Below are 10,940 nucleotides of genomic sequence, written 5' to 3' on the forward strand. Positions count from 1 at the left end.
GTGCGCTCGGCCCTCGCCGTGTGTGTGCGCGTGCGCTTGGCCGTCGCCGTGTGTGTGCGGGCGCGCTCGCTTGCCCCATGTGTGTTTGTGTGCGCGTGTGCTCGCTCGGCCCTCACCCTGTGCGTGTGTGCGCGCTCGCTCGGCCCTCACCCTGTGTGTGTGTGTGTGTGTGTGTGTGCTCGCTCGGCCCTCACCCTGTGCGCGTGTGTGCGTGTGCGCTCGCTCGGCCCTCACCCTGTGCGCGTGTGCGCTCGCTCGGCCCTCACCCTGTGCGCGTGTGCGCTCGCTCGGCCCTCACCCTGTGCGCGTGTGCGCTCGCTCGGCCCTCACCCTGTGCGCGTGTGCGCTCGCTCGGCCCTCACCCTGTGTGCGCTCGCTCGGCCCTCACCCTGTGTGCGCTCGCTCGGCCCTCACCCTGTGCGCGCTCGCTCGGCCCTCACCCTGTGCGCGCTCGCTCGGCCCTCACCCTGTGCGCGTGCGCGCTCGCTCGGCCCTCACCCTGTGCGCGTGCGCGCTCGCTCGGCCCTCACCCTGTGCGCGTGTGCGCTCGCTCGGCCCTCACCCTGTGCGTGTGTGCGCTCGCTCGGCCCTCACCGTGTGCGCTCGCTCGGCCCTCACCCTGTGCGCGTGTGCGCTCGCTCGGCCCTCGCCCCGTAAGTTTTTTGCTCGCTCGGCCCTCGCCCCGTAAGTTTTTTGCTCGCTCGGCCCTCGCCCCGTAAGTTTTTTGCTCGCTCGGCCCTCGCCCCGTAAGTTTTTTGCTCGCTCGGCCCTCGCCCCGTAAGTTTTTTGCTCGCTCGGCCCTCGCCCCGTAAGTTTTTTGCTCGCTCGGCCCTCGCCCCGTAAGTTTTTTGCTCGCTCGGCCCTCGCCCCGTAAGTTTTTTGCTCGCTCGGCCCTCGCCCCGTAAGTTTTTTGCTCGCTCGGCCCTCGCCCCGTAAGTTTTTTGCTCGCTCGGCCCTCGCCCCGTAAGTTTTTTGCTCGCTCGGCCCTCGCCCCGTAAGTTTTTTGCTCGCTCGGCCCTCGCCCCGTAAGTTTTTTGCTCGCTCGGCCCTCGCCCCGTAAGTTTTTTGCTCGCTCGGCCCTCGCCCCGTAAGTTTTTTGCTCGCTCGGCCCTCGCCCCGTAAGTTTTTTGCTCGCTCGGCCCTCGCCCCGTAAGTTTTTTGCTCGCTCGGCCCTCGCCCCGTAAGTTTTTTGCTCGCTCGGCCCTCGCCCCGTAAGTTTTTTGCTCGCTCGGCCCTCGCCCCGTAAGTTTTTTGCTCGCTCGGCCCTCGCCCCGTAAGTTTTTTGCTCGCTCGGCCCTCGCCCCGTAAGTTTTTTGCTCGCTCGGCCCTCGCCCCGTAAGTTTTTTGCTCGCTCGGCCCTCGCCCCGTAAGTTTTTTGCTCGCTCGGCCCTCGCCCCGTAAGTTTTTTGCTCGCTCGGCCCTCGCCCCGTAAGTTTTTTGCTCGCTCGGCCCTCGCCCCGTAAGTTTTTTGCTCGCTCGGCCCTCGCCCCGTAAGTTTTTTGCTCGCTCGGCCCTCGCCCCGTAAGTTTTTTGCTCGCTCGGCCCTCGCCCCGTAAGTTTTTTGCTCGCTCGGCCCTCGCCCCGTAAGTTTTTTGCTCGCTCGGCCCTCGCCCCGTAAGTTTTTTGCTCGCTCGGCCCTCGCCCCGTAAGTTTTTTGCTCGCTCGGCCCTCGCCCCGTAAGTTTTTTGCTCGCTCGGCCCTCGCCCCGTAAGTTTTTTGCTCGCTCGGCCCTCGCCCCGTGTGTTTTTTGCTCGCTCGGCCCTCGCCCCGTGTGTTTTTTGCTCGCTCGGCCCTCGCCCCGTAAGTTTTTTGCTCGCTCGGCCCTCGCCCTGTGTGTTGCCCGCTAGTCTCTCTAAACGCCTGTACTGTTGGCCCAGCGGGCGCTGGTTGCAGCCTACAGCGGTGACAGCGATAATGAAGAGGAGGTAGATCGGCTGCAGGGAATTCTGGATGAGGAAAAGCTGATGGATTGGAAGAAGCTGGCGTGCTTACTGTGCCGCAGGCAGTTTCCAAACAAAGATGCCCTGACCAGACACCAGCAGCTGTCGGACCTCCACAAGGTGAGTGCAGGACCCCTCCACGTCCCATTATCGCCGGTCCCGAACTGCTGAGCAAATGTCTGATAACGACTGTTACCGAACAGCAAAACCTGGACGTGTACAGACGATCCCGCCTGTCCGATCAAGACCTGGAAGCCCTGGAGCAGCAGGAGCGAGAGGTGAGCGCCGCCATCTGCCGGGATAATGGGGTGGGGGAGGAGCAGCCGGTAACTGTGGCTTCTGGTCCCCAGGCGAAATACCGTGACCGAGCGGCAGAGAGGAGGGAGAAGTACGGCATCCCGGAGCCGCCAGAGCCCAAGCGCAAGAAGCAGTATGACGCCGGCGTAGTGTGAGTGTGAGGAGACCGCGCCGGGAGCAGCGCGAGAGAGACCGCACCAAGGTCCACCCGCACTAGGGTCCACCCGCACTCGGGTCCACCCGCACTCACTCCACCCTGCTCTGTTTCACAGGAACTACGAGCAGCCGACGAAAGACGGTATCGATACCAGTAACATCGGTAACAAGATGCTGCAGGCCATGGGCTGGAAGGAGGGCTCCGGGCTGGGCCGGAAGAGTCAGGGAATCACTGCCCCAATTCAGGTGAGAGATCTCCAGGGCGAGGTTTACACCTCATACACTGCCACACACTTCCTGACTGGCCCTTAAATGGGCAGCCCTCCTGCTGTCCCCGGCCTCCCCGGGGGTCGCCTCTAGCCGTTCTTCCTTCACACGGGCGGCCTCTCTCTCTCTGGCCCTGGCCTCCCTCTGTCTCTCACCCTCTCTCTCGCTTCTCTCTCTGACCTCTGTGTGTCTCTCTGGCCCCTCTTTCTCTCTGGCCTCTCTCTGGCCCCTCTTTCTCTCTCGCGCCTCTCTCTGGCCTCTTTCTCTGGCCCCTCTCTCGCGCCTCTCTCTCTGGCCGCTCTCTCTGGCCTCTGTCTGGCCCTTCTCTCTCTGGCCTCTGTCTGGCCTCTCTCTGGCCTCTGTCTGGCCTCTCTCTGGCCCCTCTCTCTCTCTCTGGCCTCTCTCTGGCCCCTCTCTCTCTCTCTGGCCCCTCTCTCTCTCTCTGGCCCCTCTCTCTCTCTCTGGCCCCTCTCTCTCTCTCTGGCCCCTCTCTCTCTCTCTGGCCCCTCTCTCTCTCTGGCCCCTCTCTCTCTCTCTCTGGCCCCTCTCTCTGGCCTCTCTCTCTGGCCCCTCTCTCTCTCCTCTCTCTGGCCGCTCTCTCTCTCCTCCCTAGAGGCGGCCTCTCTCTCTGGCCTCTCTCTCTCTGGCCTCTCTCTCTGGCCTCTCTCTCTCTGGCCTCTCTCTCTCTCCTCCCTAGAGGCAGCCTCTCTCTCTCTGGCCTCTCTCTCTCTCCTCCCTAGAGGCAGCCTCTCTCTCTCTGGCCTCTCTCTCTCCTCCCTAGAGGCAGCCTCTCTCTCTGGCCTCTCTGGCCTCTCTCTCTCTGGCCTCTCTCTCTCTCTGGCCTCTCTCTCTCTCTGGCCTCTCTCTCTCTCTCTGGCCTCTCTCTCTCTCTCTGGCCTCTCTCTCTCTCTCTCTGGCCTCTCTCTCTCTCTGGCCTCTCTCTCTCTCTCTGGCCTCTCTCTCTCTCTGGCCTCTCTCTCTCTCTCTCTGGCCTCTCTCTCTCTCTCTCTGGCCTCTCTCTCTCTCTCTCGCCTCTCTCTCTCTCTCTCTCGCCTCTCTCTCTCTCTCTCTCTCGCCTCTCTCTCTCTCGCCTCTCTCTCTCTCTCTCGCCTCTCTCTCTCTCTCTCTCGCCTCTCTCTCTCTCTCTCTCGCCTCTCTCTCTCTCTCTCTCGCCTCTCTCTCTCTCGCCTCTCTCTCTGGCCTCTCTCTCGCCTCTCTCTCTCTCTCTCTCTCGCCTCTCTCGCCTCTCTCTCTCGCCTCTCTCTCTCTCGCCTCTCTCTCTCTGGCCTCTCTCTGGCCTCTCTCTCTCTCTCTCTCTGGCCTCTCTCTCTCTCGTCTCTCTCTCTCTCTCGCCTCTCTCTCTCTCTCTCGTCTCTCTCTCGTCTCTCTCTCGCCTCTCTCTCTCTCTCTCTCTCTCTCTCGCCTCTCTCTCTCTCTGGCCTCTCTCTGGCCTCTCTCTCTCTCTCTCTCTGGCCCCTCTCTCTCTCCTCCCTAGAGGCAGCCTCTCTCTCTGGCGCTCTCTCTCTCTGGCCTCTCTCTCTTTGGCCCCTCTCTCTCTCTGGCCCCTCTCTCTCTCCTCCCTAGAGGCAGCCTCTCTCTGGTGCTCTCTCTCTGGCGCTCTCTCTGGCGCTCTCTCTCTCTCTCTGGCGCCCTCTCTCTCTCTCTCTGGCCTCTCTCTCTCTCTGGCCTCTCTCTCTCTGGCCCCTCTCTCTCTCTGGCCCCTCTCTCTCCTCCCTAGAGGCAGCCTCTCTCTGGCGCTCTCTCTCTGGCGCCCTCTCTCTGGCCTCTCTCTCTCTCTGGCCTCTCTCTCTCTCTCTGGCCTCTCTGGCGCTCTCTCTCTCTGGCCTCTCTCTCTTTGGCCCCTCTCTCTCTCTCCTCCCTAGAGGCAGCCTCTCTCTCTGGCCTCTCTCTCTCTGGCGCTCTCTCTCTCTGGCGCTCTCTCTCTCTGGCCTCTCTCTCTCTGGCCTCTCTCTCTCTCTGGCCTCTCTCTCTCTGGCCTCTCTCTCTCTGGCCTCTCTCCTCCCTAGAGGCAGCCTCTCTCTCTGGCGCCCTCTCTCTCTCTCTCTCTCTCTCTCTCTCTCTCTCTCTCTCTCTCTCTCTCTCTCTCTCTCTCTCGCCTCTCTCTCTCTCTCTCTCGCCTCTCTCTCTCTCTCTCGCCTCTCTCTCTCTCTCTCTCTCTCTCGCCTCTCTCTCTCGCCTCTCTCTCTCGCCTCTCTCTCTCTCGCCTCTCTCTCTCTCTCTCGCCTCTCTCTCTCTCTCTCGCCTCTCTCTCTCTCTCTCGCCTCTCTCTCTCTCTCTCGCCTCTCTCTCTCTCTCGCCTCTCTCTCTCGCCTCTCTCTCTCTCTCTCGCCTCTCTCTCTCTCTCTCTCTCTCTCTCTCTCTCTCTCTGGCCCCTCTCTCTCTCCTCCCTAGAGGCAGCCTCTCTCTCTGGCGCTCTCTCTCTGGCCTCTCTCTCTTTGGCCCCTCTCTCTCTCTGGCTGCTTTCCGGCTGGTGACTGTCCCATGTGTTTGCAGGCGCAGGTCAGGATGAGGGGTGCGGGTCTCGGAGCCAAGGGCAGCTCGTACGGTGTGAACACGGCGGATTCTTACAAGGACGCCGTCAGGAAAGCCATGTTCGCGCGCTTCACAGAGATGGAGTGAAAGGAGCAGAAGCCGGATGGCTGAATCCGTATGAACTTTCCCCTCTGGGGCAGAGGTGGTCCGAGCAGAGAAGCCCCCTGGGGGCAGCCCCTCCGCCGTGTACATATGTATTATACCCCTGTACAGTGTAAATATCTGTTTCGTGCGATGTTTGTATGTGGGGGGTGACCGCGTCCCCTCAGTAATAGAGGATCGTCACCCGACCTTTCTACATTTGTACAGTTTTCTTTTCCCAGAAGAATAAATTTCGGAGCAAACTCCTGTGATGTTTGTGCCGTCTGCAGAGCGACCACTAGGGGGCAGCACAGCGCAGCGCATGACTGTCAGTCTCCAATAGAGGGGGAGGCAGGCAGTGGCGTAGTCAGGTCCTGATTGTGGGGGCCGCACGATGCTGTAACCTGGACAATCATACGTGATGGGACCGAGACCACCCTGGGTAAACAGGAGGAGTCATGGACCCCTGCTTCTCTGCGATAAGAGCTGTGCCCCGGTCTTGGTCACCTCTGGGGCAGGTTATTTCCTGCACCAGCTGTAACCCTGAGGCAGCGCCCCCTGCAGGAAGAGCTGAGTATGGGACATTACATGGTCATAAACCCCGGGGACCGCGGCCTCCTCTGACTCCACCTTATGTCTCAATAAAAAGAAGCTGTAATGAAATCCTGTAAGTAACAACGGAAGATAAAAGGGCCGGCGGCCGCCTCTGCAGCAGGAGCACTGTGCCTTCTAAGTATTAACAAGTTCTGTATGTGATCAGCTGCAGCGGTCACTGGACCCTGATACTGACGCTACTGGGCAATGCCTGGTGCTGAGAGCCACAGGGACACATAAGGGGGGAACACAGACCCGACAACCTGCAGCGTCTCCTACAGGGCCGGAAGACTGACCGCAGCCATCTACATCCCTCCAGACATCATAAGTGACTGATATCAGCCCCTCTTATAACGCTCCAGTACTGATATAACCCCCAGACATTACACCATATGTGACTGATATCAGCCCCTCTTATAACGCTCCAGTACTGATATAACCCCCAGACATTACACCATATGTGACTGATATCAGCCCCTCTTATAACGCTCCAGTACTGATATAACCCCAGACATTACACCATATGTGACTGATATCAGCCCCCCTTATAACGCTCCAGTACTGATATAACCCCCAGACATTACACCATATGTGACTGATATCAGCCCCCCTTATAACGCTCCAGTACTGATATAACCCCCAGACATTACACCATATGTGACTGATATCAGCCCCTCTTATAACGCTCCAGTACTGATATAACCTCCAGACATCATATGTGACTGATATCAGCCCCTCTTATAACGCTCCAGTACTGATATAACCTCCAGACATTACACCATATGTGACTGATATCAGCCCCTCTTATAACGCTCCACTACTGATATAACCCCAGACATTACACCATATTTGAATGATATCAGCCCCTCTTATAACGCTCCAGTACTGATATAACCCCCAGACATTACACCACATGTGACTGATATCAGCCCCTCTTATAACGCTCCAGTACTCATATAACCTCCAGACATTACACCATATTTGAATGATATCAGCCCCTCTTATAACGCTCCAGTACTGATATAACCTCCAGACATTACATCATATGTGACTGATATCAGCCCCTCTTATAACGCTCCAGTACTGATATAACCCCAGACATTACACCATATGTGACTGATATCAGCCTCTTATAACGCTCCAGTACTGATATAACCCCCAGACATTACACCATATGTGACTGATATCAGCCCCTCTTATAACGCTCCAGTACTGATATAACCCCAGACATTACACCATATGTGACTGATATCAGCCCCTCTTATAACGCTCCAGTAATGATATAACCCCCAGACATTACACCATATGTGACTGATATCAGCCCCTCTTATAACGCTCCAGTACTGATATAACCCCAGACATTACACCATATGTGACTGATAGCCCCTCTTATAACGCTCCAGTACTGATATAACCTCCAGACATTACATCATATGTGACTGATATCAACCCCTCTTATAACGCTCCAGTACTGATATAACCCCCAGACATTACACCGTATGTGACTGATATCAGCCCCTCTTATAACGCTCCAGTACTGATATAACCCCCAGACATTACATCATATGTGACTGATATCAGCCCCTCTTATAACGCTCCAGTACTGATATAACCCCCAGACATTACATCATATGTGACTGATATCAGCCCCTCTTATAACGCTCCAGTACTGATATAACCCCCAGACATTACATCATATGTGACTGATATCAGCCCCTCTTATAACGCTCCAGTACTGATATAACCCCCAGACATTACACCATATGTGACTGATATCAGCCTCTTAAACGCTCCAGTACTGATATAACCCCCAGACATTACACCATATGTGACTGATATCAGCCCCTCTTATAACGCTCCAGTACTGATATAACCCCCAGACATTACACCGTATGTGACTGATATCAGCCCCTCTTATAACGCTCCAGTACTGATATAACCCCCAGACATTACTCCATATGTGACTGATATCAGTCCCTCTTATAACGCTCCAGTACTGATATAACCCCAGACATTACACCATATGTGACTGATACCAGCCCCTCTTATAACGCTCCAGTACTGATATAACCCCAGACATTACACCATATGTGACTGATACCAGCCCCTCTTATAACGCTCCAGTACTGATATAACCCCAGACATTACACCATATGTGACTGATATCAGCCCCTCTTATAACGCTCCAGTACTGATATAACCTCCAGACATTACACCATATGTGACTGATATCAGCCTCTTATAACGCTCCAGTACTGATATAACCTCCAGACATTACACCATATGTGACTGATATCAGCCTCTTATAACGCTCCAGTACTGATATAACCCGACATTACACCATATGTGACTGATATCAGCCCCTCTTATAACGCTCCAGTACTGATATAACCCCCAGACATTACATCATATGTGACTGATATCAGCCCCTCTTATAACGCTCCAGTACTGATATAACCCCCAGACATTACACCATATGTGACTGATATCAGCCCCTCTTATAACGCTCCAGTACTGATATAACCCCCAGACATTACACCATATGTGACTGATATCAGCCCCTCTTATAACGCTCCAGTACTGATATAACCCCCAGACATTACACCACATGTGACTGATATCAGCCCCTCTTATAACGCTCCAGTACTGATATAACCTCCAGACATTACACCATATTTGAATGATATCAGCCCCTCTTATAACGCTCCAGTACTGATATAACCCCAGACATTACACCATATGTGACTGATATCAGCCCCTCTTATAACGCTCCAGTACTGATATAACCCCAGACATTACACCATATGTGACTGATATCAGCCCCTTATAACGCTCCAGTACTGATATAACCCCCAGACATTACACCATATGTGACTGATATCAGCCCCTCTTATAACGCTCCAGTACTGATATAACCCCCAGACATTACACCATATGTGACTGATATCAGCCCCTCTTATAACGCTCCAGTACTGATATAACCCCCAGACATTACATCATATGTGACTGATATCAGCCCCTCTTATAACGCTCCAGTACTGATATAACCTCCAGACATTACACCATATGTGACTGATATCAGCCTCTTATAACGCTCCAGTACTGATATAACCCCCAGACATTACACCATATGTGACTGATATCAGCCCCTCTTATAACGCTCCAGTACTGATATAACCTCCAGACATTACACCATATTTGAATGATATCAGCCCCTCTTATAACGCTCCAGTACTGATATAACCCCCAGACATTACACCACATGTGACTGATATCAGCCCCTCTTATAACGCTCCAGTACTGATATAACCCCAGACATTACACCATATTTGAATGATATCAGCCCCTCTTATAACGCTCCAGTACTGATATAACCCCCAGACATTACACCATATGTGACTGATATCAGCCCCTCTTATAACGCTCCAGTACTGATATAACCTCCAGACATTACACCATATTTGAATGATATCAGCCCCTCTTATAACGCTCCAGTACTGATATAACCCCCAGACATTACACCACATGTGACTGATATCAGCCCCTCTTATAACGCTCCAGTACTGATATAACCTCCAGACATTACACCGTATGTGACTGATATCAGCCCCTCTTATAACGCTCCAGTACTGATATAACCCCAGACATTACACCATATGTGACTGATATCAGCCCCTTATAACGCTCCAGTACTGATATAACCCCCAGACATTACACCATATGTGACTGATATCAGCCCCTCTTATAACGCTCCAGTACTGATATAACCCCCAGACATTACACCATATTTGAATGATATCAGCCCCTCTTATAACGCTCCAGTACTGATATAACCCCCAGACATTACACCATATGTGACTGATATCAGCCCCTCTTATAACGCTCCAGTACTGATATAACCCGCAGACATTACACCATATGTGACTGATATCAGCCCCTCTTATAACGCTCCAGTACTGATATAACCTCCAGACATTACACCACATGTGACTGATATCAGCCCCTCTTATAACACTCCAGTACTGATATAACCCCCAGACATCATATGTGACTGATATCAGCCCTCTTATAACGCTCCAGTACTGATATAACCCCCAGACATTACACCCTATGTGACTGATATCAGCCCCTCTTCTAACACTCCAGTACTGATATAACCTCCAGACATTACATCATATGTGACTGATATCAGCCTCTTATAACGCTCCAGTACTGATATAACCCCCAGACATTACACCCTATGTGACTGATATCAGCCCCTCTTATAACGCTCCAGTACTGATATAACCCCCAGACATTACACCACATGTGACTGATATCAGCCCCTCTTATAACACTCCAGTACTGATATAACCCCCAGACATTACACGGTATGTGACTGATATCAGCCCCTCTTATAACGCTCCAGTACTGATATAACCTCCTGACATTACATCATATGTGACTGATATCAGCCCCTCTTATAATGCTCCAGTACTGATATAACCCCCAGACATTACACCATATGTGACTGATATCAGCCCCTCTTATAATGCTCCAGTACTGATATAACCCCCAGACATTACACCATATGTGCCTGATATCAGCCTCTTATAACGCTCCAGTACTGATATAACCCCCAGACATTACACCACATGTGACTGATATCAGCCCCTCTTATAACGCTCCAGTACTGATATAACCTCCAGACATTACATCATATGTGACTGATATCAGCCCCTCTTATAATGCTCCAGTACTGATATAACCCCCAGACATTACACCATGTGACTGATATCAGCCCCTCTTATAACGCTCCAGTACTGATATAACCCCCAGACATTACCCCATATGTGACTGATATCAGCCCCTCTTATAATGCTCCAGTACTGATATAACCCCCAGACATTACACCATATGTGCCTGATATCAGCCTCTTATAACGCTCCAGTACTGATATAACCCCAGACATTACACCATATTTGAATGATATCAGCCCCTCTTATAACGCTCCAGTACTGATATAACCCCCAGACATTACACCATATGTGACTGATATCAGCCCCTCTTATA

The 10,940-nt window shown here is 53.3% G+C and overlaps 1 protein-coding gene across 2 annotated transcripts in view; it reads left to right on the forward strand.

Annotated features, from left to right (window-relative positions):
• LOC143787937 (RNA-binding protein 5-like) overlaps positions 1-5,557 on the forward strand; it is a 38,295-nt gene extending 32,738 nt beyond the window's left edge. For both annotated transcript variants that reach the window (XM_077277169.1, XM_077277170.1), the window contains exons 20-24: positions 1,878-2,060; positions 2,144-2,218; positions 2,291-2,388; positions 2,510-2,639; positions 5,175-5,557. In XM_077277169.1, the coding sequence (XP_077133284.1) occupies positions 1,878-2,060; positions 2,144-2,218; positions 2,291-2,388; positions 2,510-2,639; positions 5,175-5,300 (612 nt within the window). In that variant the 3' untranslated portion in view covers positions 5,301-5,557. The remainder of the gene's footprint in view (positions 1-1,877; positions 2,061-2,143; positions 2,219-2,290; positions 2,389-2,509; positions 2,640-5,174) is intronic.
• Positions 5,558-10,940: the final 5,383 nt, after the last annotated feature.

This window comes from Ranitomeya variabilis, chromosome 8 (genome assembly GCF_051348905.1).
Source record: "Ranitomeya variabilis isolate aRanVar5 chromosome 8, aRanVar5.hap1, whole genome shotgun sequence".
Taxonomy (NCBI): domain Eukaryota; kingdom Metazoa; phylum Chordata; class Amphibia; order Anura; family Dendrobatidae; genus Ranitomeya; species Ranitomeya variabilis.